Here is a 26,027-nt window from a genome sequence, read left to right on the forward strand (position 1 = left end):
GTCCTTTGTTTGTCATCTATACAATGATCTGGATGATAATGTGGTTAACTGGATCAGCAAATTTGGAGATGAAACCAAGACTGGGGGTGTAGTGGACAGTGAGGAAGGCTATCATGGCTCACAGAAGGATCTGCAAATGGGCTGAAAAATGACAGCTAGCATTTAAAGTGTGAGGTTTTTCACTTTAGTATGACCAACTAGGGTAGGTCTTTCATAGTGAACAGTACTGAGGGGTGTGGCAGAACAAAGGGGTCTGGGAATAGAGGTACATAATTTGCTGAAAGTGGAGTCACAGGTACATAGATCACAGAACATAGAACAGTACAACACAGTACAGGTCCTTCGGCCCACAATGTTGTGCCGACCCTCAAACCCTGCCTCCCATATAACCCTTCGTCAGGATTAACTGAAAGAAGAGCTAGTAAGAGATTTGAAAGTGGGAGGGGGAGGGAGATCCGAAATAATAGGAGAAGACAGGAGGGGGAGGGATGGAGCCAAGAGCTGGACAGTTGATTGGCAAAAGGGATATGAGAGGATCATGGGACAGGAGGCCTAGGGAGAAAGAAAAGGGGGAGGGGGGGAAAAAGCCCAGAGGATGGGCAAGGGGTATAGTGAGAGGGACAGAGGGAGAAAAAGGAGAGAGAGAGAAAGAATGTGTGTATATAAATAAATAAATAACGGATGGGGTACGAAGGGGAGGTGGGGGATTAGCGGAAGTTTGAGAAGTCAATGTTCATGCCATCAGGTTGGAGGCTACCCAGACGGAATATAAGGTGTTGTTCCTCCAACCTGAGTGTGAAGTCTGTGACCTGACCCGGTTCATTACCGAGTACTAGATCTAGTATGGCATTCCCCCTAGTTGGCCTGTCAACATACTGTGACAGGAATCCATCCTGGAAACACTTTACAAAATTTGCCCCGTCCAAACCCTTGGAACTAATCAGGTGCCAATCAATATTAGGGAAGTTAAAGTCACCCATGATAACAACCCTGTTATTTTTGTACCTTCCCAAAATCTGCCTCCCAATCTACTCCTCCATATCTCTGCTGCTACCAGGGGGCATATAGAACACTCCCAACAGAGTAACAGCTCCCTTCCTGTTCCTGACTTCCACCCATACTGACTCAAAGGAGAATCCTGCTACATTACCCACCCTTTCTGTAGCTGTAATAGTATCCCTGACCAGTAACGCCACCTGTCCTCCCATTTGCCCCCCCCATCCCTTTTAAAGCACTGAAATCCAGGAATATTGAGAATCCGTTCCTGCCCTGGTGCCAGCCAAGTCTCTGTAACGGCCACTACATCATAATTCCATGTATGTATCCAGGCTCTCAGTTCATCACCTTTGTTCCTGATGCTTCTTGCATTGAAGTACATGCACTTTAGCCCTTCTACCTTACTACCTTTACACCGTTTATTTTGCTTCTTTCCTCAAAGCCTCTCTGTATGTTAGATCTGGCTTTACTCCATGCATTTCTTTCACTGCTCTATCACTCTGGGTCCCATCCCCCTTGCAAATTAGTTTAAACCCTCCTGAACCATGCTAGCAAACCTACCTGCAAGGATATTGCTCCCCCTCGAGTTCAGGTGCAACCCATCCAATCTGTACAGGTCCCAACTTCCCCAGAAGCGATGTCAATGATCCAAAAATCTAAAACCTTGCCCCCTGCACCAACTCCAGCCACGCATTCAACTGCCATCTCCTCCAATTCTTACCATCACTGTCACGTAGCACTGGCAGCAATCCTGAGAACGCCACCCTTGAGGTCCTGTTCTTCAGCCTTCTGCCTAGTTCCCAAAACTCACACTTCAGGACCTCATCCCTCTTCCTGCCTATGTTGTTGGTGCCAACATGTATCATGACTTCTGGTTGCTTGCCCTCTCGTACCAGGATATCGTGCACCCAGTCAGAGACATCCTGGATCCTGGCACCCGGAAGGCAACAAACCATGCGGGTGTCCTTCTCACATCCACAAAATCTCCTGTCTGCTCCCCTGACTATAGAGTCTCCAATGACGACAGCTCTCCTCTTCTCCATCCCACCCTTTTGCATCACAGGGTCAGGCTCAGTGCCGGAGGCCCTGCCAACGGGGCTTACACCTGGTCGGTCGTCCCCGTCAACCGTATCCAGGACAGTAAACTTATTATTCAGGGGAATGGCTACAGGGGTGCTCTGCACTACCTGTCTACTCACCTTCGCTTTCCCCCCTCTGACTGACACCCAACAACCTGCTTCCGGCAGCCTAGGTAGATAGGGTTGTAAAGAAAGCTTTTGGCACATTGGATTCATAAATCAACATATTGAGTACAGAAGATGGGATGTTACGTTGAAATTGTATAAGACGTAGGTGAGGCATTAATTTGGAGTATAGTGTGCAGTTTTGGTCACCTACCTACAGGAAAGATATAAACAGGGTTGAAAAAGTGCAGAGAAAATTGGCAAGGATGTTGCGGCGTCTAGAGAACTGAGTTATAAGATTGAATAGTTTAGGATTGAACAGGGTGGGACTTCAACCAGAGGTAATGGCCTAAGGGTGAAAGGTGAGAAGTTTAAGGGGAAACTTTTTCAATCAGAGGGTCATGAGAGTGTGGAACGAGTTGTCAGCATGGTCCATGCCAGCTCAATTTCAAAGTTTAAGCAAAGTTTGGATAGGTATATGGATAGTTGGGATATGGAGAGCTATAGTCCCAGTGCAGGTTGATGGGAGTAGGCAGTTTAAATGGTTTTGGCGAGGACTAGATGGGCCAAAGGTTGTATTTCTTTATGACTCACTAACCAAGGGATGCCATCTTCTCATTGCTACCATCAGAGAGGAGATAGAGGAGCTTTAAGACACACACTTTTAGGAACAGCTTCTTCCCCTGTGCCATGAGATTTTTGAATACACAATGAATCCAAGAAAACTGACCCTACACATACAGACTGTACACACTGACTCCACATATACACACCGTACACACTGACCCCACACATACAGATTGTACACACTGACTCCACACATACAGACTGTACTACTGACTCCATATATACTAACTACTAACTCTACACATACAGACTGTGGTGGAGGTGGATACGATAGGGTCTTTTAAGGGACTCCTGGATAGATACATGAAGCTTAGAAAAATAAAGGGCTATGGGTAACCCTAGGTAATTTCTAAAGTAAGTACATTTGGCACAGTATTGTGGACAGAAGGGCCTGTATTATGCTGTAGGTTTTCTATGTTTCTCAAACTACTTATTTTTTGCTGTCTTTTTGCACTACTTATTTTTTAATGTGTGACCTTATAATAATTTATAGTATATTCTAGGTATTGCACTGTAGTGCTGCAAAACACATTTCCTGACATATATCAGAGACAATAAACCTGATTCTGATTCAGTGGAGGACACAGCAGATTAGGGTCAGAGTGGAAGTAAGTTAAGATGACAGACAACTGGAAGTTCAGAGTTTGAACTGACTCAAGGTGTTCCACACAACAGAACACTGGATGAAGAGAGATCCTTTAATGTCATTTGCTGTACACAAGCATGAGAATGAAAGAATTGCTACTCCGGATCTCATGTGGCACAAAAGATAAAGAACACAATACTAGAAAAACACTCTAAGTATAAATACATAATATAGTTTATATACATTGATTGATTGTATACCCATAAACTAGCAGGGTTAGGAAAATAAATATCTTTAATTAAGGAATGATAGGGTTAATATATGAAAAGCCTTTGTTGTCTCCAAGCCTGTATTTACTGGAGTTTAGAAGAATGAAGGATGACTTCATTGAAACCTTTTGAATATTGAAAGGCCTAGATGAAGTGTATGTTTTCTATAGTGGGGAGAGACTAGAACCACAGGACACAGCCTCTGCATTTGAGATGTCCATTTAGAATAGAGATGACTACAGTTCTTGGGGTTTCCTAATTGGCCATTGTTTGGCACTCCAAGGGCTCGGCTTTGGAGGCCTAGGATCTCAGGACTCTGGAGACCGGTGGATCGAAGGTTGGTGTCACGGCAGGAGACCCACGTGTCGTCGGGGGATTCGGAATATCAATGGCTGTATGCCCAGAGACTCCAGATCTTTGGGCACAGAGCTTGAAAAAAGCAACACCGTGGACTTCTAACATCGTAAACCAATGAGTTGTTTGTTATGTCTCCCCGTTCACTGTGAAAATGGAGACACCTCTTTCTCCCTTATTAGGGAGAGAGAGAGCCTGTGGTATGTCGAATACCGGGTGAAACGCGAAGTCTTTGGCATAACTGCAAGTCTGCCTTTGCTGTTGCTTTGCTCACGCTTGAGTGCTCAGTGGCGGGTGCCAATGCTTCCTTTGTGCTGGTGGGGGGGGAGGGAGGATTGTTGCTTGCTGCTGCTTACACGTGGAACGAGGGGGTCCTTTGGGGTTCTAACATTTTACTGTCATTCATTTTTTGGGGCACTCCTCTGTTTTCGTGGATGGTTGCGAAGAAAAAGCATTTCAGGATGTATATTGTATACATTTCTCTAACATTGAATGTACCTTTGAGGAAGAATTTCTATAGCCAGAGGGTGGTGAAACTGTGAATTCACTGCTACAGATGGTTGTGGAGGCTAAGTCATTGGGTACATTTAAAACAGAGGTTGATATATTCTTGCTCGATAAGGGTGAAGGTAGGAGAATGGAATTGAGAGGGAGAATAAAGGGCGCCACAGCAGCGTAGCAGTTAGTATGGTATTATTACAACTTGGGGTGTTCCTGAGTTTGGAATTCAATTCTGACGCTGTACTGTAAGGAGAGTGTGCTCAAGCTTGCCCTGGAATGCATGGCTTCCCCCCACCACTGGTGCTCCCGTTTCCTCCCACAGTCCAAAGACATACTGGGTAGGTTAACTGGTCATTGTAAACTGTCGCATGATCAGTTTACAATTAATTGGAGTTGTGGGGTGCTGCTGTAGCGTGGCACGAAGGGCCGGAAAATGTCTACTCCATGCTGTATCACTAAACAAATAAAAATCACCCTATGAGAGTTGTAGAGCAGACTCGATGGGCTGAATGGCCTAATTTGCTCCGATGTCTTTTGGAATGCAACTCAGCCATTGAAGACTGTAGAAGTGAGGAGTGAAGGACACCCGGCAACAATAAAATCAAACAAGACTATTAGAGGGGAGCAACACACACACAAAATGCTGGAGGAACTCAGCAGGCAGCATCTATGGAAAAGAGTACAGTCGACATTTCAGGCCGAGACCCTTCATCATATTAGAGGGGAGGAGCGGTCTCCATTAATTTCATTAATGGTTCATTTATGAAAATATCTTCAAAGATAGTTAGTGAAGGAGATATTCTAAATGGTATTAGAGGCAATCTTATATTTTCAACCATAGCAATTTTACTACCCAGAAGGTACCTTGTTGTTACTTCATGATGATAAACCAGATAGAGTTCACATTTAATACTTGAAGAAAATCTGAGATATCCAATGTAATATTTAACATTAGGGCAAAACATTATAACATTGTATTAATAATTATTTTCTATGCTGCAAATGAATTGCACCATTATTATAAGCAGACCATCAGCAGTTAGGCAGTGGTTCGTACGAAATTACAAAGTCAAACATAACAACATTTTTGTCCAACATATTTTTCTACAGATATAATTCAAAAAATTTTTGTATTAGGTTTTATAGCAAAGTTGCGATCTGAATTTGTTGCAAACCGAAAATGATATGGAAAAATGACACTGTAACACACGTCGACTAACACCCATACAAACTTTACAACCAATGTCCATAAAGACTTTATAGTTACACAGAAGTTTCTACTCCGCTGTTGCTTGATTGGGCTGTTCTCCTTCTCTTCCTCAATCTCCTTTTCTTTTTCTCATTAGCCGGCTGTTGTTGTGGTTTCACTTTCTTTTTAAGACAACTGAGTGGATTAGGGCCTCCTTTTCTTTTGCGTTTCTTCAGCCGGGGTTCAGATTCCTTCACCAGGCCCTGTTGCTCTTTCAAGTGTTGGATAGTCTGCTGCTGATGTACAGGGACAAACTGGTGATTGTGCAGTGAAGGTAGCTGTGCGATGGATCTGGAAGAAGGCTTCTCCAAGACTATAGTGTTCTGTATAATGTACAGCAAAGGGACTCCTGGCAACTTCTTAATTTTCATTGTTAATTGTGGATCCTGTGAAAGAATTAAAATAATGACGCTAAATCATCATAAGAATATCTTTGTCTTATCCATCAAATGACACTATACTTGTAACACTTTCAGTACGCTGGATGAACTCAGCAGGTTGGGCAGCATCAGTTAAAAACGTCGACTCATCGTTTCTAATTGATGCTGCCCGACCTGCTGAGTTCATCCAGCGTACTGAAAGTGTTGCTTTAATCACAGCATCTGCAGATTATTTTGTGTTTATGACACAATACTTGTACCAGAAGTTGTTGGAAACTGGCACAGTGATATCAAGGAAGTATCAGGAAGAGTGATTTAAATACACCGCATTTGATAGCAATTTACCAGAATTTAAAACAAGGAGATTAAATCTGAAGAACAGTAACGAGAGCCAAGGTAAATTGAGAAACTATTATAGTCATAGTCATACTTTATTGATCCCGGGGGAAATTGGTTTTCGTTACAGTTGCACCATAAATAATAAATAGTAGTAAAACCATAAATAGTTAAATAGTAATATGTAAATTATGCCAGGAAATAAGTCCAGGACCAGCTATTGGCTCAGGGTGTCTGACCCTCCAAGGGAGGAGTTGTAAAGTTTGATGGCCACAGGCAGGAATGACTTCCTATGACGCTCTGTGTTGCATCTCGGTGGTATGAGTTTCTGGCTGAATGTACTCCTGTGCCCAACCAGTACATTATGTAGTGGATGGGAGACATTGTCCAAGATGGCGTGCAACTTGGACAGCATCCTCTTTTCAGACACCACCATCAGAGAGTCCAGTTCCATCCCCACAACATCACTGGCCTTACGAATGAGTTTGTTGATTCTGTTGGTGTCTGCTACCCTCAGCCTGCCGCCCCAGCACACAACAGCAAACATGATAGCACTGGCCACCACAGACTCGTAGAACATCCTCAGCATCGTCTGGCAGATGTTAAAGGACCTCAGTCTCCTCAGGAAATAGAGATGGCTCTGACCCTTCTTGTAGACAGCCTCAGTGTTCTTTGACCAGTCCAGTTTATTGTCAATTTGTATCCCCAGGTATTTGTAATCATCTACCATGTCCACACTGACTCCCTGGATGGAAACAGGGGTCACCGGTACCTTAGCTCTCCTCAGGTCTACCATCAGCTCCTCAGTCTTTTTCACATTAAGCTGCAGATGATTCTGCTCACACCATGTGACAAAGTTTCCTACCGTAGCCCTGTACTCAATCTCATCCCCCTTGCTGATGCATCCAACTATGGCAGAGTCATCCGAAAACTTCTGAAGATGACAAGACTCTGTGCAGTAGTTAAAGTCCGAGGTGTAAATGGTGAAGAAAAAGGGAGACAAGACAGTCCCCTGTGGAGCCCCAGTGCTGCTGATCACTCTGTCGGACACACAGCGTTGCAAGCATACGTACTGTGGTCTGCCAGTCAGGTAATCAAGAATCCATGACACCAGGAAAGCATCGACCTGCATCGCTGTCAGCTTTTGAAGAGAGTTGACAATAGAGGCGTATAAGACGATAAGAAGCATAGGTAGGGTGGACAGCCAGAGACTTTTCCCCAGGGTGGAAATAGCTAATATGAGAGCACATAATTTTAAGATGATTGGAGGCATGTGTCTTTACACAGAAAGTGGCAGGTGCAGGAGCGATGATTGAGGCAAATACATTCCGGACATCTAAGAGCCACTTAGATAGATATGCACATGGATGATAGAAAAATGCAGGGCTATGTGAGAGGATAGGATTATTTTATGTTATTTTTAGTCTGGCCCTTTTGCCACGCTACCACAGTAAACCCCAACAAACCTGATAAATCCTAACCTAATCACAGGACAATTATCCCACCATGTACATCTTTGGACTGTGGGAGGAAACTGGAGCACCTGGGTAAAACTCATACATTCCACGAGGAGGACATACAGAGAATCCTTACAGATCTGGGCCAGAATTGAATTCCGAACTCTGGGATGTCCCAACTTGTAACAGCATTACGCTAACTGCCACACTACCATGGCGCAATCTAACAGCAAGTTAAAAGGTTGGCACAACATTGTGAGCCAAAGCGTTTGTACAGTGCGGTAATGTTCTATGAAAAGATAAGGCAGGTAAGCTAGAGCAAATTTTCAAAGAAATACTGTAATTCAAAATTTTTAATTAAAATACAATAGCTTATGGAATAAAAACATGAACAAAAGTAGTTCAAGATGGCTTGAAGAAAAAGAGATAAAAAAAATGAAAATCACCAAGATAACAAAACAGATTGTTGGAGCTTTAAGTTATTTATATAATAATCAATGCTAAATTAACACTTTACACGGAGAAGAAAGAGAAATGATAATGATGGATGTCTTCAAAAACATCTTGGAAATAGTAATGTCATAGTGAAGAAGTAGTGAACTAAATGCTAAAAATTCCCAGGTCTCATGCCTTACATCATACAACTTTAAAATTATCTGGTAGAGAGAGAGTAAAGGCACTGGTTTTGATAATTCTGGAATTTAGTAACTTAACCCTAAGATTAGAAGACAGAAAACACAAACCAAATGTAGAGAGTGAGAAACCAGAAGTTTGAATCTGTTATAATAATTATTTATGACATGGTAGCAAAGAGCTTAGAAAATTATGTTATAATCGAAATTCAGTACAGAACCTACAGAAAATGTTTTTTTTTGAGGTTGTGACTAGCAGAGTAGGTGAGGATGATGAGTGGAGGTCGAGTATCTGAATTTCAAAACAACATTCAATTCAACGTCATTTGAGAGGCTATTGCTCAAAATGGGGTTGGGGATAACAGTGAAAACCAGAGGAAGAATAAATGTAATTTTCAGGTTGGTACGGCTAGTGTGGTATCACAGCATCAACACCTGGCTTCAATCATTCACAGCTGATATTAATGGATGCTTGAAAGAACAGGATGTAATATATCCTTGCTGCAGATGGGGGAGAGCCAGGTGGAGAAAAACGTCTGGAGAAAAGATAAATCTCACGAGATTACAGATAGATTCGGAGAGTCGAATGAACGAGAAAGAACTCACATATACAGCATTGAAGTTATCCATCTTGGCAAGAAAAAACAAAATAGAATAATGAGAAACAAAGAAATTCAAAGGGTTACAATCCTTGAATATGCATGACAGAAAGTGCCTGTGTCTCAGAGGGAGTACATTGAAGGTTCACTACAAATTGATTCCTGGGATTGGTCGGTGGGAGGAGAGGAAACTGACCAAATTTAAAGAGAGAGAGAAAGCAAATGGAGGTGGAAATAACATGATAAGAAAAATAAAGAGTAAGAGTGAAATGAGGAGAAAGAGTAACGATAAAAGGAAAAGAACAAGGATAAGTTTTCAATACAGTCTTGTTAGAAGATGGTATTACCTTGTGAATCAAAAACTGCACTGTACAGTTGCAAGAAAAAGTTTGTGCACCCTTTGCAATTATCTGGTTTTCTGCATTAATTATTCATAAAATGTGGTCTGATCGTCATCTAAGTCAAATAAATACTTCTATATCCACCAGCTTGAGTCTCTCTCTCTCTCTCTGTGATGCAGAGAGATGGCATAGTGTTGCACATTGATACTTGTATGGGTTTGTTGAGCTAAATGTCCTGTTTCTATACACTCAAGCAGTACCCCATGGTTTACATTAGAATATACTGTAGTAACACCACTAAAACTGAAGGACATCCCTGCATGTTGGAGATTTGCTAATACAGTACAATCTAAATGAGTAAATAACTTGCTAGTGCTGGAAGATGTATGTAATTTTATTATCTAAAATAATTATCTGCTTTGTATTTCTCATTGTCAAAAGTTTGTACTGCATAAGTTATTCGAGTCATTGAACAGTTCAACACTGAAACAAGCCCTTTGGCTCATCTACTCCATGCCAACCCATCCCATCGACCCACACCCAGACCATAGCCTCCATACCTCTCCCATCCATGTACCTATCCAATCTGTGGTAATGATAAGGCCAGAATGCTGGCAGGATAAACAAGGAAAAAATGACAGACTGAAAGCTGATTGAAACTATTAATTTTCTGAGTCATCTTGGTCAAATTTCATGTCAGGATCATAAATCATGTGACTACAATATGAATCAACAGCACATGTAACATAGAGCATAACAGCACAGTACTGGCCCTTCGGCCTATGATATTGTGCGAGCTTTTAACTTACTCTAAGATCGGTCTAACTCTTCCCTTCTACATATTAGGATGCGGAAACCACAGAAAGGATGCAGAGGAGATTTACGAGGATGTTACCTGGATTGGGGAGCATGCCTTATGACAGCAGTCCCCAACCACCGAGGAAACGATATGATTTGGCGATATGAGTCAGCTGCACCTTTCCTCATTCTCTGTCATGGCCACTGATCAGCCATCATGCATGCGAGGTCATTACCCGCGCGTCATCCGTGTCAGGGTGGGAAGGAGATCAACTCCTCGAGCTTGCAAATGACGATGGGCTGAAAAGTATGTTTGACACAACATCTCTGTCGGCATTTTGGATCAAAGTCAAGGCTAAATATCCTGAGATAGCCACGAAAGCACTGAAAACGTTGCTTTCATTTCCAACATTTTTCTGCGAAGCGGAGTTTTCTGCAATGAATGCAACGAAAACTAAACTGCAGAATAGACTGGACATAAGGAACCCCCTTCGAGTATCGCTGTCTCCTACCACCCCTCGATAGGACCGTGTTGCCCAGGGCTCCCACTGATTCAGCGATATTGGTGTGTTGCAATAATTTTATATATTTTATACGGGGAAAATATGTGCTGTGTGTATAATATCCAAATGTTACTTAAAATGTTATGATGCTATTGACTTATAAGTGACTTAATATAACCATATAATAATTACAGCACGGAAACAGGCCATCTTGGCCCTTCTAGTCTGTGCCGAACGCTACTCTCACCAAGTCCCGCCAACCTGCACACAGCCCATAACCTTCCATTCCTTTCCTGTCCATATACCTATACAATTTTTCTTTAAATGATAATATCGAACCCGCCTCTACCACTTCTACTGGAAATTTGTTCAACACTTACCTCAGCTCCCCTGTCCTCCCCTAATAATTGACTTATCACTGTATTCATGCGAGGAAAATATGCACTGTGTGTTTAATATTAAATTCGTTACATAAACCCTTTTAGATACAAAATTGAGTGTATTACCCACTTACCGCCTATATTCCAGTAGTGATTAACACCCACCCCCTGGGGGGGGGGGGACTGGTGCCCGCACAAGGCTTCATGTTCATCGTAGTCCTTCTGGGTAAACAACGCATTTGACTGCTACTCTTGTCTGTTGGCAACCCTACCCCCAACCCCCACCCGGTTGGCCGGTCCACAAGAATATTGTCATTATTAAACCGGTCCGCAATGCAAAAAAGGTTGGGGACCCCTGCCTTATGAGAATAGGTTGAGTGAACTTGGCCTTTTCTCCTTGGAGTGACGGAGGACGAGAGGTGACCTGATAGAGGTGTATAAGATGATGAGAGGCATTGATCATGTGGATAGTCAGAGGCTTTTTCCCAGGGCTGAAATGGCTAATGTGAGGGGGCACAATTCTAAGGTGCTTGAAAGTAGATACAGAGGAGATGTCAGGAGTAAGTTTTTTTTCTTTACACAGAGAGTGGTGAGTGCATGGAATGTGCTGCCGGTAATGGTGGTGGAGGCGAAAACGATAGGGTCTCTTAAGAGACTCCTGGATGGGTACATGGATTTTAGAAAAATAGAGGGCTATTGGTAACCCTAGGTAATTTCTCAGGTAAGGACATGTTCGGCACAGCTTTGTGGGCCGAAGGGCCTGTATTGTGCTCTAGGTTTTCTATGTTTCTATAAACTGTCATATTTCTATCATACATTGGGCTCTGTAGGGGTTTCTTAAATGCCCCTAATGTATCTGCCTCTACCATCATCCCTGGTACCATGCACCTATCACTCTCTATGTAAAGAGCTTATCTCTGTCATTCCGCCCCATACTTTCCTCCTATCACCTTAAATTTAAACCATCTGTCTACAAATTAATGGATCTTTGATGAATCAAGGACACAAGGACATGGGTAGTGGACAAACCAATTATCTTTACGCCCCCCCCCCCCCCGCCATTTAATAGACTGAAATGATTCTTGCTCTGGGATAATCTAATCCGTGCAATTGAATGTGGACACAAGGAGCTTCAGGTAATGACCTGCTAAACCCAAGACCATTCTCAGATGTGTAGCTATTTATTATGTGAAGTGCCATACACAGCAATTAAGCCATCTGTAATCTCGTTAGACTCATAGACTGGGTCACCTAGTTTAACTGATTTGGGCCAGTCAGAGTTGAAAGCCGGGTGGGGGGGTGGGGGAGAGAGGGTGCACAACCATGAAACAACATTGGTTGTAATCGTGAACTAGAACCAGAAGTTGGCGGGAGGATGAGATGTGTGAGCAGACGTGCACGAAATGAAAGTGATGCAGTTGAGCGCCTTGTTGATGGTGGAGAAAGCAAAGTCCCTTTCTATGAAGAAGGTGACCCTAAGCCAATGGGATGGAGATCCACCAGTTTAACGAACGAGGAACACTTTAAGAGACAGGAGCTTCAAATACATAAGGTTAGTAACTCTCCAGCAACCATTGCGGATGAGGAGGACCACATGGAAATGTGGAGATTGGGACCATAAGGAAAGCCTATGGTCTTTCCCAACCTTTTCCCTCTATTGACTGTCCATGGAGGATCAGGGAATTCTAGGGGGTATGCACACAGGTAGTTAGCTTGTGAACCCACTACCTTTTAGTTGAGACAATAAAAGTTACTTGTCGGTAAGTACAGATCTTTTTGTGCTTCTTTTACAGAGGATGATTCTTGTAACAGCCATTTCTGCCCTCGTAAAGATCTCTGGTTGTTCACTCGATCGATATCTCTTATCACGTTACAAACGTTATTTGTTTCTGTTGACAGTGCAATTAATTTCTACATAAAAACTCACGGAACTCCACCATGTCAAGTCCCAAGCCCGGCTGCAAAGGGAGGAGGGTTGGGCCCTGGGCTAGCAACTCCATTCCATAAAAACTCAGTGCAACACAAAAGGCCAACAGAAGCCCCAAAGACCTCATATCTGGGAGAGGAGGGACATACCTAGAAATTGGGCCACATCTGTTGGTAACATGAAGAGCTGGCGCAGGACAGATAACTCTGGTGAGCTGCTGTCTGCAGCCTATGCCCCAGTAGGGGTGATAGCATTTAAGTAAGTCTCACAGAGAGATGGAAATTTTTATGTGTGACATGTAACATGGTTGCTACCATGTTAGGAATTTATGTGACTGACTGCTAAGGTGTAATATTATTTAATTATGAACTGGCGAGGACAAATCAGTATATCTAGATAGAGATAGTCATAAAGAAAAAACAATTGTGGCATTAGGGATAATGATTTTTTTTTGGTTAGTTAAACTGTCAGCTAATTTCTTGTTTAAGTCAGTGCCAGAAGTACTGATTGATGAAACTTATGAAATTTGATCCACAAAGTGGACCATGAGATTCTAGGTGCAAGCCCTTTCAACTGAAGAAGTTTGTGGATGCGCCAATGTTTTTAGAAACAGTGAATAATGAGATTCATTGAGCTGCTGTACAATGAAACAAATAAAGCCACTTTTCCATTTGCTGCATTTCCAAGCAAGTGACTTGCCTGAAGCATGATGGATGTAGAAGGAAAAGAAAAGCCGGAATCGCAGATACAGCAGACCTGACTGAAATGAAACAATACATTTTATGTCATACACATCAGAAGTCTTAAGGACATACATATATAAAGCTAGGACGCCTAAGATTTTTGCACAGTACTATACTAATTGTACGTACTGCACTGTATTGCTGCTGCCGCTGCAAAAAACCAAAACAAACTTCATGACATATGTGAGTGATAATAAACCTGATTCTAATATGGGTCTCTATCGTGAACTGAGAACAGGAAGAGAGCAGGGAGAGGGGAATCATAGTTTTGGAAAAGGGGAAGTAAGAGGGAGGGAGCAGAAAGCACCAGAAAAACATTCTGTAATGATGAATAAACCAATTGTTTGGAATCAAATGACGTAGCCTGGTGTCTCAGAGCTTGTCCAACAATCCTCCCGTGCCTCCTCACCCTCACTATTCTCAACATTCTTTGCTCCTGCTAGATTTACAAACTTGATCTCCACTCCACGTTGACAAGTACAGTACTGTGCAAAAGTCTTGGGGATCCCAGCTATATATATGTCCCCAAGACATTGCCCAGTACCGTACATCAGTGATCCTAAGCAGTGACGTTGACCCCAAAGTAAGATGATTGTACCGTGTTATAAATGCGACCCCACTGAATGAATTAGATATGTTACAAGCTCATTGGAGCTGCCTAGAAATGAAGCTGCTGACCATCACACATGGTCTACAGGCTGACTAAAGCAAGTGAAGTTGAATGAACAAAATCTCCTCGTTGTGGCTGGGTTTGACCAGGAACTGACTAATCAAAAACTATGGGGGTAAAAACTGGGTTGTGGCATAGTATCATAGTGGCTGGTGTAACGCTATTACAGTGCCAACAACAGAGGTTCAATTCCGCTGCTGCATGTTCTTCCCATGACTGTGTGGGGCTCTCAAGTCACTGGCTTCTTCACACATTCCAGAAACTGTACAGGTTAATTGGTCACATACAAGTGTAATTTGGTGAAATGGGCCAGAAGGGCCTGTTAATGTGCTGTATCTCCAAATAAAAACTAAATAAAAACTGAGGCTCAAGATTAAGTAAATCTTCTTCACAAAGCACTTGATACCAGCAATGGTCTAAATCCAAATTTCAAAGTAAAGATAATAAAAGAGATGCCAAAATTCTATTAATGTTACCTGTGTGGCCACAAAATAGTGATGAGGATTATTATCTTTAACCATCGACAAAAGACAAGCTGAGGCACTTTCAGGGTTTTTGAAATGACCGCAGTTTCTAACTTGAAATCGTTGAGCTATCAATTTGGCACCATATAATTCCTTCCCAAGTGATTCCAGCTCTTTCAGGACACAACTAGAGAAATAAAAAAAAACACATTCATTAATTTTACTCTTATTGAACTATAATAAATGACAATGAGATTTGGTTTGTCACCAAACACTCTTGCAAATCTCTATAAATATACAGCGGCAGAGTATTCAGACAGGTTGCATTGCAGCCTGTTGTGAAGCCTCTAAATCATCACCATCATTATGTGCTGTGTCGCATTACGTGGGTGACCATGGTCTCATGACCATGACTGTTCTTGGCAAATCTTTCGATGTTAGTGGTTTGCCATTGCCTTCTTCTGGGCAGTGTCTTTACAGGTGACTCCCAGCCATTATCAATACTCCTCAGAGATTGTCTGCCTGGCATCAACGGTCACATAACCAGGACTTGCGACCTGCTCCCGTGGCTTCACAAGACCTTGATCCCCTGGAGTGGGGAGGGCTAAGCAGGTGCTACACCTTGCCCAAGGGTGACCTGTAGGCATTTCCATTCCGCCACCCATCCTCGAATACACCAAATACACAGGATCGTAAGAGGTTGTACAGGGTCACAGACACGGTCAGGTCCATCACAGTAAAACCCTTCCCACCACTATGGACATCTACAAGTCTCGGTACCTCAAGAAGGTGGCATTCATTGCTAAAGGTTCTCACCATCCCTCTTCTCGTTACTACCATCAGCGAGGAGGTAGAGGAGGCTGAAGGCCCACAATTCTGGGACAGGTTCTTCCTCTCCACCATCAGATTTCTGAATAGTCCATGAACACTGTTCCTTTATTTTGCAATATTCATGTAGTAAATTATAGTTACTGTCTTTGCACTGCACTGCTGCCGCTGAATTTTCACGTCACATAAGACGGTAATAAACCTGATTCTGATATTTTTGAAATCGTGCAACCTAGACGATGCCTTAAAACAAGATGACTACACATTACCAAGTCAAAATAATATGCAATTTGACGAAAACACTTACGAAGTTGTGCACAGCTGTACCTCTCCCATCAGATACTTGGGTATCTGCTCTTTGATCTGAATTTTATTCTTCAGCGCGGCTTGACAAAAAGTCCCATCAAAAAGGATCTGGAAAGGTTCTCGGAAGCCATAGTTATGTTTATAAAACGAAATAAGTTTTCTTGCAGTTTTCTGTCGTTTAATTTTCATCTTTAGTAGTTAGGAAAGTTGCGTAGGTAATGTATTTGCGTAAATAAAAACAAAATTGAAAGAAAACTGTAGCAAAACCCTTCAATTCCAGCGTTTCAGCTCAAGGAGTTGGCATTGCCGGATCCACGTGGTCGCCAGGCGCAACCGCTAACCATTCCCCAGTTCCAAAGGACAGGACTGTTTGTCTTTTAGAAACAGCAAAAAAAAGTTCATAAAATACATCATCCTTAGTTTTTGTAAGTGTGAACGAAAACAGTGACATATTACAAAATGCACCTTTCATTCAAAAGAAGAATGCAAATAACTAAAAGAAGCTTAATAGATAATTCATTTGTTGGATTAAACTCTATATCTTGTATACGTGATGTTACCAACTACTACGAAAGTTTTTTTTGTCTCGTAATTTGGGATTAAAAAGGAAAGATTCCGCTGAAGATTCACCTGTTTGCAGCGGACAACTTTTCCCCGTTCGGTGCATCCAGCGGACGCAGTTGTGTCACCCGCTCGTTTCCGCTCCTTTCAGCAGCAGGATGGCGGCGCGGAGGGAAGCGGGGAGTGCGGCAGCAGCGGCGGCGTCGGGGCTTGACTCTCCCGTCAAGCAGGTTCAGATCGACGGACTCGTAAGTAACGACGTCAAGGCCCGGGGCGCGAACCTCGGGGAATGGAAGGGAGCCAGCCGAAGGTTCGGTCCGGCTATAAAGGCGGCAGGCGTGGAGCGTGTCTGTGGCTGTGAGTGATGGCCCGATGCTTGATGCTTGGTGCCCGGTACTGGTGGCCTGACACGTGCGGCGTTCCCTGCTGTCGCTATACACAAACTCAGGGAGACTCGTCTCACATCGGGCAGGAGGTACAGAAGGCTTCCCTCCCTTTAACCATCCAGTTCTTGGACCAACCGGCAAGACCCTAATCTCAACCGTGTAGCAACCCTATGAACACTGTACACTTTGCACTCAACTGGACTTTATTTGATCTAAATATATTTGCTTGTGAAAGTTGTGTATAATTTATGTTTAATTTACATTTTTTTAAATCTTTGGATGTCCTGTGCCTGTGATGCTCCTCCAAGCAAGTTTTTCATTGCACTTGTGCATATGACAATCGAGTAACACACACAATATCTGCTGGAGGAACTCAGTAAGTCAGGAACACTTATCAGAGTTGGGCTAATTATTATCATTATTATCAGTTGTTGATTTTCCTCCACAGATGCTGCCTGACCTGCAGAGTTGCTCCAGCATTGTCTGTGTGTGTGTGTGTGTGTGTGTGTGTGTGTGTGTGTGTGTGCGCGCGCGTGCGCGCCCCTCCATGTAGCAATATATTCGACTTTGACTTCGGAAAAGGAACGAGAGTACTAACTTCGACCCTTCCAGTCTGCTCTCCTGGTTATCAAAATCATGGCTTATTTACCTCATCTCCATTTTCCAGTCATGACCCCACTCCACTTAATTTTCCTGAGAATCTAATCTTTATTTTTCTACTTTTGATCACTGACTCCCTACAGCTGTGGAGGATAGGGATAATAAATCCTCTGAGTGAAAATTTCTTATCCTCTTCCAAATCTTGATCCAGTCCCCTTTTCTGAGGGTGTGATTGAGATTCTAGACTCCTCACTCAGGGAAGGTGTCCATTTTTATATAAAGAGACCGATGGTAGCAAAAGTAATTGGGAAGCTTTCAAAATCTAACAAAAAGTAACGAAAGCTATGAGAAGGGAAAAGATGAAAAAACTAGCCAATAATATAAAGCAGGATACTATAAGCTTTTTCAATTATAATAAGAGTAAAAGGGAGGTGAGAATTGATATTGGATCACTGGAAAATGATGCTGATGAGGTCGTAATGGCGGACAATTTTAATGGGTACTTTGCATCAGTCCTCACTGTGGAAGACACTAGCAGTGCGCCAGAGGTCTGTGGGTGTCGCAGCAGGAGTGAGTGCCATTGCTATTACAAAGGAAAATATGCTAGGCAAGCTCAAAGGTCTTAAGGTGGATAGCTCACCTGGGACCAGATGGACTACATCCCAGAGTCTTGAGAGAAGTTGCTGAAGAGATGATGGATGCATTGGTTATGATCTTTCAAGAATCACTTGATTCTGGCATGGTCCCAGAGGACTGGAAGATTTCCAATGGCACTCCACTCTTTTAAGAAGGGAGGAAGGCAAAAGAAAGGAAATTCTGTTAAGGGAAATCTTGCCTGATAAATCTGTTAAGAGTTCTTCCAGGAAGTAACAAGCAGGATGGACAAAGAGGCAGTGGATGTCATTTCCTTAGATTTTCAGAACACATTTGATAAGGAGTCTCACATGAGACTATTTAACAAGATAAAACCCTGTGGTGTTACAGGAAAGATACTGGAATGGATAGATGAATGGCTGACAGGCAAGAGGCAGCGAATGAGAATAAATGTGGCCTTTTTTGGTTGGCTGTCAGTGCCCAGTGGTGCTCCTCAGGGGTCAGTACTGGGACCACTATTTTTCCCATTGTTTGTCATTGATTTAGATAATGGAATTTATGGCTTTGTGGCAAGCTTGTGGATGATAAGAAGATAGGTGGATGGATACGTAGTGCTGAGGAAGGATTACGATTGCAGCAGGATTTAGACAAATTGGAAGAATGGGCAAAAAAAGTGGTAGATGGAATACAGTGTTGGGAAATGTATGATAATACATTTTGGTAAAAGGAACAATAGTGCGGACAATTATCTAAATGGGGAGAATGTTCAAACATCAGAGGTGCAGAGGGGAATTAGGGAGTCTTCATGCAAGACTTCCAGAAGGTTAATTTACAGGTTGAGTCTGTGGTAAAGAAGGCAAATACATTGTTGGCATTTATTTCAAGGGGAACAGAATATAAACTCAAGGAGATGGTATTGAGGCCTTATAAGACACTAGTCAGGCCAAACTTGAAGTATTGTCAACAGTTTTGGGCTCCATATGTCAGAAAGGATGTGTTGTTATTGGAGAGAGTCAAGAGGAGGTTCATGAGGATGATTCTGGGAATGAAGGGGTTAACATATGAGCAGCGTTTGGCAGCTTTTTGCCTGTACTCACTGGAATTCAGAAGAATGTGGGCGATCTCATTTGAAACTTACTGAATGTTGAAAGGACTAGATAGGGTGGATGTGGAAAGGATGTTTCCTCTGGTGGGGGTATCCAGAACTAGAGGGCACAGCCTCAAAACTGAAGGGCGACCTTTTAGAACGGAAGTAAGGAGGAATTTTTTTTAGTCAGAGAGTGGTGAATCTGTGGAGTACTTTGCCACAGACTGCGGAGAAGTCTATTTAAGGTGGAAATTGATTGTTTCCTAATAGGTCAGGGCATCAGAGGATATGGCGAGAAAGGGTTGAGTGGGATCTGAGATCAACCACGATGGAATGATGGAGCAGACTTGATGGACTGAAAGGCCTCATTCTGCTCCTATGTCTTATGGTCTTGTAATGCTCCAGATGGTTCCTTAATGTTGTCATAGCTGGGGGAGGTAGTCGGATCCCCGCAGCACCTGGTGATCCAGTGGTCTCTGTCTCAGAGACCGACATCAGACCGTCTTTCAAGAGGTGACAGGCCCCAACAGAGTACCTGTTAGGGCTCTGAAAATCTGCGCCAACCGACCTCAAAGACATTTTCAATCTCTTCTTGTAACAGTCGGGATTCTCAGCTGCCTCAAAAGGGCAACAGTTATACCAGTGCCTAAGAAGAGCAGGGTGAGCTGCCTTAATGACTATCGTCCAATAGCACTTGCATCTACAGTGCTGAAAAGTGCTTTCAGAGGTTGGTTATGGCTAGAATTAACTCCTGTTTCAGCAAGGACCTGGACCCACTGCAGTTTGCCTGTCGCCACAACAGGTCCACGGCGAACGTGCTGTCATTGGCTTTTCACGTGGTCTTGGATCACCTGGACAGTACACATACCTATGTCAGGGTGCTGTTTATTGACTACAGCTCTGTACTTAGCACAATCATTCCTACAGTTCTGATTGAAAAGCTCCAGAACCTGGGCCTCTATAAATCCCTCTGCGACTGGATCCTCGACTTCCTAACCTGAAGACCAATCTATGCGGATTGGAAATTACATCTCAACTTTGCTGGCACAGCTCGGGGGTATGTGCTTAGCCCACTGCTCTCCTTTCTCTACACCCATGACTGTGTGGCTAGGCATGGCTCAAATGCCATCTATAAATTTGCTGACAACACAACTATTGTTGGCAGAATTTCAGATGGTGATGAGAGGATGTACAGGAGTGAGATAGATCAGCTAGTTGAGTGGTGTCACAGCAACAACCTTGCACCCTAGAGCTTTCTAACTGGCTGCATTACCTTCTGGTTTGTGGGGGGGGGGGGGGGGGCGGCTGATAACGTTGGTAAGGAGGGATGTCCCTGTGAAGTATTGCACTCATGATTATTGTCTTTGCTAGCCTCATTAGGCCATTAGTTTCTTTCAAGGTTTCATTAATCAGCTGGAGTTGTTGTCCAGGGCACACACTGTGTGGAGGTGGAACCCGCACTCTGTCAAAACCAGCCCACCGTGACCCACTGTTGGACGTATCAGCTACCGTGATCCCACCACCAGCTAGATCTTCCCCCCTCACACCTTTTGGCTTTCCACTGGGACCACTCCATCTCTGACTCCCTGGTTCAAATGTCTCTTTCCTTTCCGGACACATTCCCCTGCGGAGAAGAACGGCACTTATAAGAGGCGACTGTGACACCAACAGTCACTCAGAGTGAGCTGCAGAAGTCAGTGGCTGCAACTGGAGCTGAAGTGTATGGCTCCGCTGTAAATGTAACTTTGCTGGATCAAATAACGACAGCACAAAAAGATCGTTACTTATCTTTTCATCGGTTTATTTCTTCAAGCTCAGCCGGCGAGTGAACTTAGACCTGACGTCAGGGAGAGACCCGTTCTCATCTCCCTGGCGGTTCTACAAGTTCACTGCCTGATGTCAGAATTGTCAGAAGTTATAAGGCCACGGATACAAAAGAACAATCAATTTGATAAGCGTTCTAGCCAAGTCAATAGACTATTGAAGATTCATTTTGATAACCATTCCAGTCAAGTCAATGGACTATTGATACAAAACTACAATCAATTTGTTAGACACTCCAGCCACCTTAATGAAAGAAAGGAATGTCCTACCTGGTTTGCTGGAGCCACAACTTAATTACAAAGTTAAGAACATCCGTCAAATTTATGCTTTAATTAAGAAGGAATGTTCTGTCTAATTTCCATCAGGTACTGCTTTTTGTCAAAATCAAAAGGTGTGAAAAGCCCAGGGACATGTGGATCTGGGCGAACCTTAACCCTTATCGTGCTCCAAAGAAGGCAGCTGTGAGACATTATTCAAACACTCTGGAGTCGCAGACATAGTCAGTACTTAATCCATTGTTTACAGCAATCTGAGAATCCCCCATTCCCTTAAACTTTATCACCGCAATCTCTAAGGCATTGTATGAAAAAGATATTTTTGGAAGAGTGGCAAGGAAGAAGCCCTGACTGAAAACAAAAGCATATCCTTGCCCGTGAAGACTTTGAAAAGCATCACTTAGAAGATACTGTAAAGACCGGAAGAAGGTCTTGTGGTCGGACGAGACTGAAGTGGAACTTTTTGGCCTCTGCACTAAGTGGTACAAGTGGCATGAATCTAATACCGTGCATCAGCCAGGTACTACTGTAAAGTATGGTGGAGGTAGCATCATGCTATAGGGATGCTTTTCAGCAGCGCGGACTAGAAATCGGGTCAGGACTGATGGGAAGATGAATGCTGCAAAGTACAGAGAGATCCTGGATAAAATCTTGCCTCTGCCAGAAAGCTTAGACTGGGGAGGAAGTTCATCTTTCAGCAGTACAACAACCCAAAGCACACTGCTAGAGCAACCATGAAGTGGCTTCAAATGAACTGGTCCAGTCAGAGTCCTGACCTTAACCTGATCGAAGGGTCTTGGCCTGAAATGTCAATTGTACTCTTTTCCATAGATGCTGCCTGGCCTGCTGAATTCCTCCAGCATTTTGTGTGTGTCACTTGGATTTCCAGTATCTGCAGATTTTCTCTTGTTTGTGATTAGAATCACAGTTTTGTTATTTAATTGGAACATCTACATAGACCACCAAGGTCCAATCCTGAAAAGGATTGTTGTGTGGTAGTGGCAAGCCAGTTGGATTTCCTCCTCTTCATGGGTTGCCTCCTTGCTACTGGTGTCTTTCCATTTAGTAGCGCTTTCAATCATTTAGCATTCGATTTAACCAATTTCCCCCAGGATCAATAAAGTATGACTATGACTAGATTTATGTGATGTGTAGGCACCATTTAAAATAATTTCAATAAAGCCATTAATTTTAGACAATTGAAGATACTGTGTTTTGTCACTTTCTTGAATTATCTTGGCTGTCACAGATGTGACCAATATGTTCAGTAATGAAACGTTGGTATCAGTAGGTTCCCTAATTGTGCTCATTAGTGCAAGGCAGGGGTTCCCAACCTGGGGTCCTCGAACCCCTGTTAATGGGAGGGATCCATGACATAAAAGAGGTTGGGATCCTCTGGTGTAAGAGATATTTGATGAAGACATCTCTTGTTAGCATCCAGCAATACCAAGTCCAGAACAGCGCAATTAGACTGATAGGAAACTTGACTCAGGCTATTCAAGGTAGGAATCCTTGCTGGGATGATGTTTTGGTTTTGGCTTAAGTTAAGGGGCTTTGATGTTCAATTTGGGAATGTTGTGTCAGCCAATCAGGATGGTGGAATTGGGCAAAGGTTCTCGGGAGAGCTGGGCACAGGGAGATTTGTGATGGACACTGGTGGGGTTTGTGTTTTTTTTTTGGTGGGAACAACAGAGAGGACGAGAGGGAAGCTGGCTGAAGATGCTGTGGGAAGGAGCATCCCTCTTGCACGAAATGCTTTGTGCAGATGAATGGCTCCAAGGAGGAAGGGCCAATACTCCTGAGACAGCACCCATTTGTTCAAGATGGTTTTTGAGTAGCTTTCAGAAGCTGTTGTGTGTTTTCACGCTGACCTTGGGTCCAATGTGTGAGTAAAATGACAACATCAAGATGAGCTCCAAGTTAGTATGCATATTTGGACTGGGTTAACTAATGGGCCCTTTTATTTTTTCCTTTTCTTTTTCTGACCTACTGTTCAATAAATATGATCTGTGATTTCTTGCTGACCGACCATTATATAAGGGTAGTATCGATACAGCGTTCACTCAAATTGAGGTTTCTCTAATCGAAATGTCCCAACATTCCTGTGGTTGAACCCCAAATCGTACCGATCCTAGACGTATCTTGTTTATGAAAGGTGGCCTTCTCACTGTGGCTGTTAACAGAGTTGGCTAATGAGGCAAATTTGCATACAGGCCTGGTGAGGGGGTTATATACAAAAAAAAAAGAAATAATCAATAAATTGGCAATAAATATCGAGAACATGAGATGAAGAGTCCTTGAAAGTGAGTCCTCAGGTTGTGGGAACAGTTCAGTGATGGGGTGAGTGAAGTTATCCCCACTGATCAAGAGCCTGATGGTTGAGAGGTAGTAACGGTTCCTGATCCTGGTGGTGTGGGTCCTGAAGCTCCTGGAGGGAGCATGACCTGAGTGGTGGGGGTGCTTGATGATGGATGCTGCTTTCCTGCTACAGTGCTCTGTGTAGATGGGAGGGGGTTTACTTGTGATGGACCTGGCTGTATAGACTACTTTCTGTAGGATTTTCCTTTCGAGGGCATTGGTGTTTTCATACCAGGCCATGATGCAGCCAGTTACTATATTCTCCAGCACACATCTATGAAAGATTGCCTGAGTTTTAGATGTCATGCCGAATCTTTGTGACCTTTTAAGGAACGCTTTCTTCATAACTTCCGGTAGGGAGGAGAAGATGGTGGTGCGATGCAGCGCGCGTGGCCTCTCCGGTGAAATGATATCGTATTTGTTAAATAGGGGCTGTGCACAATCCTGATTTGATGGAGACGGACGTGAGAAGCATGGAGGAACATCTGGAGAAACTTCTGAAATGCCCAGTTCACTGCCGCTGCTACTGTGTGATCGAGAATCTCCGGAGGGAAGGCCCCAAATCCTCGGCTTTGCCTTTTGCTGGCGGCCGGGGCTGGGGTCGAAGTGCTCGGCAGAGATGGTGCTTGGTGTCGGAGGGCTGGTCAGAGGCTCGAAGTTTTCGAATGGACTGAGAGTCGGACTGTGGTCGGGTGCTTCCAGGATGCTGCATCGGCAAGTTTGCGGCGCTGGAAGCTCATGGCAGGGAAACTTTTCTTCCTTCTACCGTCTGCGTGAGATGTTAGGACTTTCGAGAGACTTTGAGACTTTTTACCGTGCCCATGGTCTGTTTTTCTATCAAATTATGGTATTGCTTGCCCTGTTGTAACTATATGTTATAATTATGTGGTTTTTGTCAGTTTTTCAGTCTTGGTCTGTGATATCACACTGGAGGAACATTGTATCATTTCTTTTTTTTAAAATTTTATTTTTATTTGGATAAGGAATTCACAAATATCATGTACTTTTTTCACACATATAACCTTTTCCATTTTTTTATATGTATAAAACTACAATTATTTATACATTCTTAAGTACACATTGAGATGATATAAAAGGAAAATAAACATTTAAATAGATAATTATGTACTGTGGTAAATCTAACCTATTAGGCTAAGTAATGGAATTAGTTGTTAAGAAAAATGGTAATAATAGTTTCCATATAACCCTTGGTCCAAAATGTTGTATATAAGCCTATGTATCAACCATTGTAGGTGTTTATATCCTAATTTGTTCATGCTTGCTCCTGCCTGCAGACATAATTATCCAATCCCTATGTACTTATTTACTTAATTTTTTCATTTTTTTATCCCTTTCCCAAATCTTTCCCTTTACTTATGTTAATTCTCTATTTTCCAAAAGAAAACAAAAAAAACAAACATTTAGACTAGGGGTGCTTACGTTAGCAATATTACTGTGTTGATGAGAAGAGCAGTATAAATCATTAGGAGAGTCATCTAAAGTCTGCTCGCATTGGGGTTATATATTCAATCCATTTATTCCAGATTTGATAAAATTTTTCTTTTTGAGTTCTCAGGGAGTAATCAACTTTTCCATTTTAAATATTTCCAAGATAATTTCGTACCAATCTTCTAATGTAGGTGGTATTGGATTTAGCCATTTTCTAGTGATTGATTTCTTACTTGCCGCTAAGAGGGCCTGCAGCAACTTTATATCTTCCTTCTGTTCAAGAAACAATACATGCCCCAAATAGAGCGTCTCAAAGTTCAGAGGTATCTGGGACCTAAGTACCTTAACTAATGTTCTATGAATACCTTCCCAAAATAGACTTAATTTAGGGCAATCCCAAAAAATATGAAAATGATTTGTCTCCTTGGAGCCGCACCTTCTCCAACACATCACATTTGTATCTTTATATTTTTCCTGATATGGGATTCTTGAAGTATCTTATAATGTTTTTCCAACAATGTTCTCTCCAAGTCAAAGAATTAGTCGAGGACCATTGAGAGCTGCAGATTTTCTCCCAAGCCTCCTCTGAAAGTACCAACCCCGCTTCTTTCTCCCACTTCTCTTTAATATACAGTGTATTTACATTTTTAGCATGGGAGAGTGCATTATATAATCGAGAAACTGATTTACTAGGTATTGAACTGCAAGCCGAATTCAGAATCTTGAAAAATTCTAATTCTGCTTGATAGGTCTGTATATCTAC

The 26,027-nt window shown here is 42.8% G+C and overlaps 2 protein-coding genes across 2 annotated transcripts in view; one reads left to right on the forward strand and one right to left on the reverse strand.

Moving 5' to 3' along the window:
* Nucleotides 1–3,491: 3,491 nt before the first annotated feature.
* On the reverse strand, nt 3,492–16,451 carry utp23 (UTP23 small subunit processome component). The gene is made up of 3 exons (XM_072249516.1): nt 16,132–16,451; nt 15,009–15,183; nt 3,492–6,152 (listed from the first exon to the last, which is right to left on the reverse strand). The coding sequence occupies exons 1-3, from the start codon at nt 16,317–16,319 to the stop codon at nt 5,781–5,783; spliced, it is 735 nt and encodes a 244-aa protein (XP_072105617.1). The 5' UTR covers nt 16,320–16,451; the 3' UTR covers nt 3,492–5,780.
* A 373-nt stretch (nt 16,452–16,824) lies between these two features.
* LOC140192437 (eukaryotic translation initiation factor 3 subunit H-like) overlaps nt 16,825–26,027 on the forward strand; it is a 155,229-nt gene continuing 146,026 nt past the window's right edge. The window contains exon 1 of the mRNA XM_072250272.1: nt 16,825–16,939. Within this exon, the coding sequence (XP_072106373.1) occupies nt 16,850–16,939 (90 nt within the window). The 5' untranslated portion in view covers nt 16,825–16,849. The remainder of the gene's footprint in view (nt 16,940–26,027) is intronic.

Source organism: Mobula birostris, chromosome 1 (genome assembly GCF_030028105.1).
Source record: "Mobula birostris isolate sMobBir1 chromosome 1, sMobBir1.hap1, whole genome shotgun sequence".
Taxonomy (NCBI): domain Eukaryota; kingdom Metazoa; phylum Chordata; class Chondrichthyes; order Myliobatiformes; family Myliobatidae; genus Mobula; species Mobula birostris.

Bases quoted from the DNA above. Each gene is read 5' to 3' on its own strand.
- utp23 (XM_072249516.1), bottom strand. From the start codon at position 16,319: ATGAAAATTAAACGACAGAAAACTGCAAGAAAACTTATTTCGTTTTAT. The intron at 15,184-16,131 runs GTAAGTGTTTTC...TTATTTCTCTAG, and splicing joins GTACAGCTGTGCACAACTTC to TTGTGTCCTGAAAGAGCTGG. The intron at 6,153-15,008 runs GTAACATTAATA...ATTCTTTCACAG, and splicing joins ACTATTTTGTGGCCACACAG to GATCCACAATTAACAATGAA.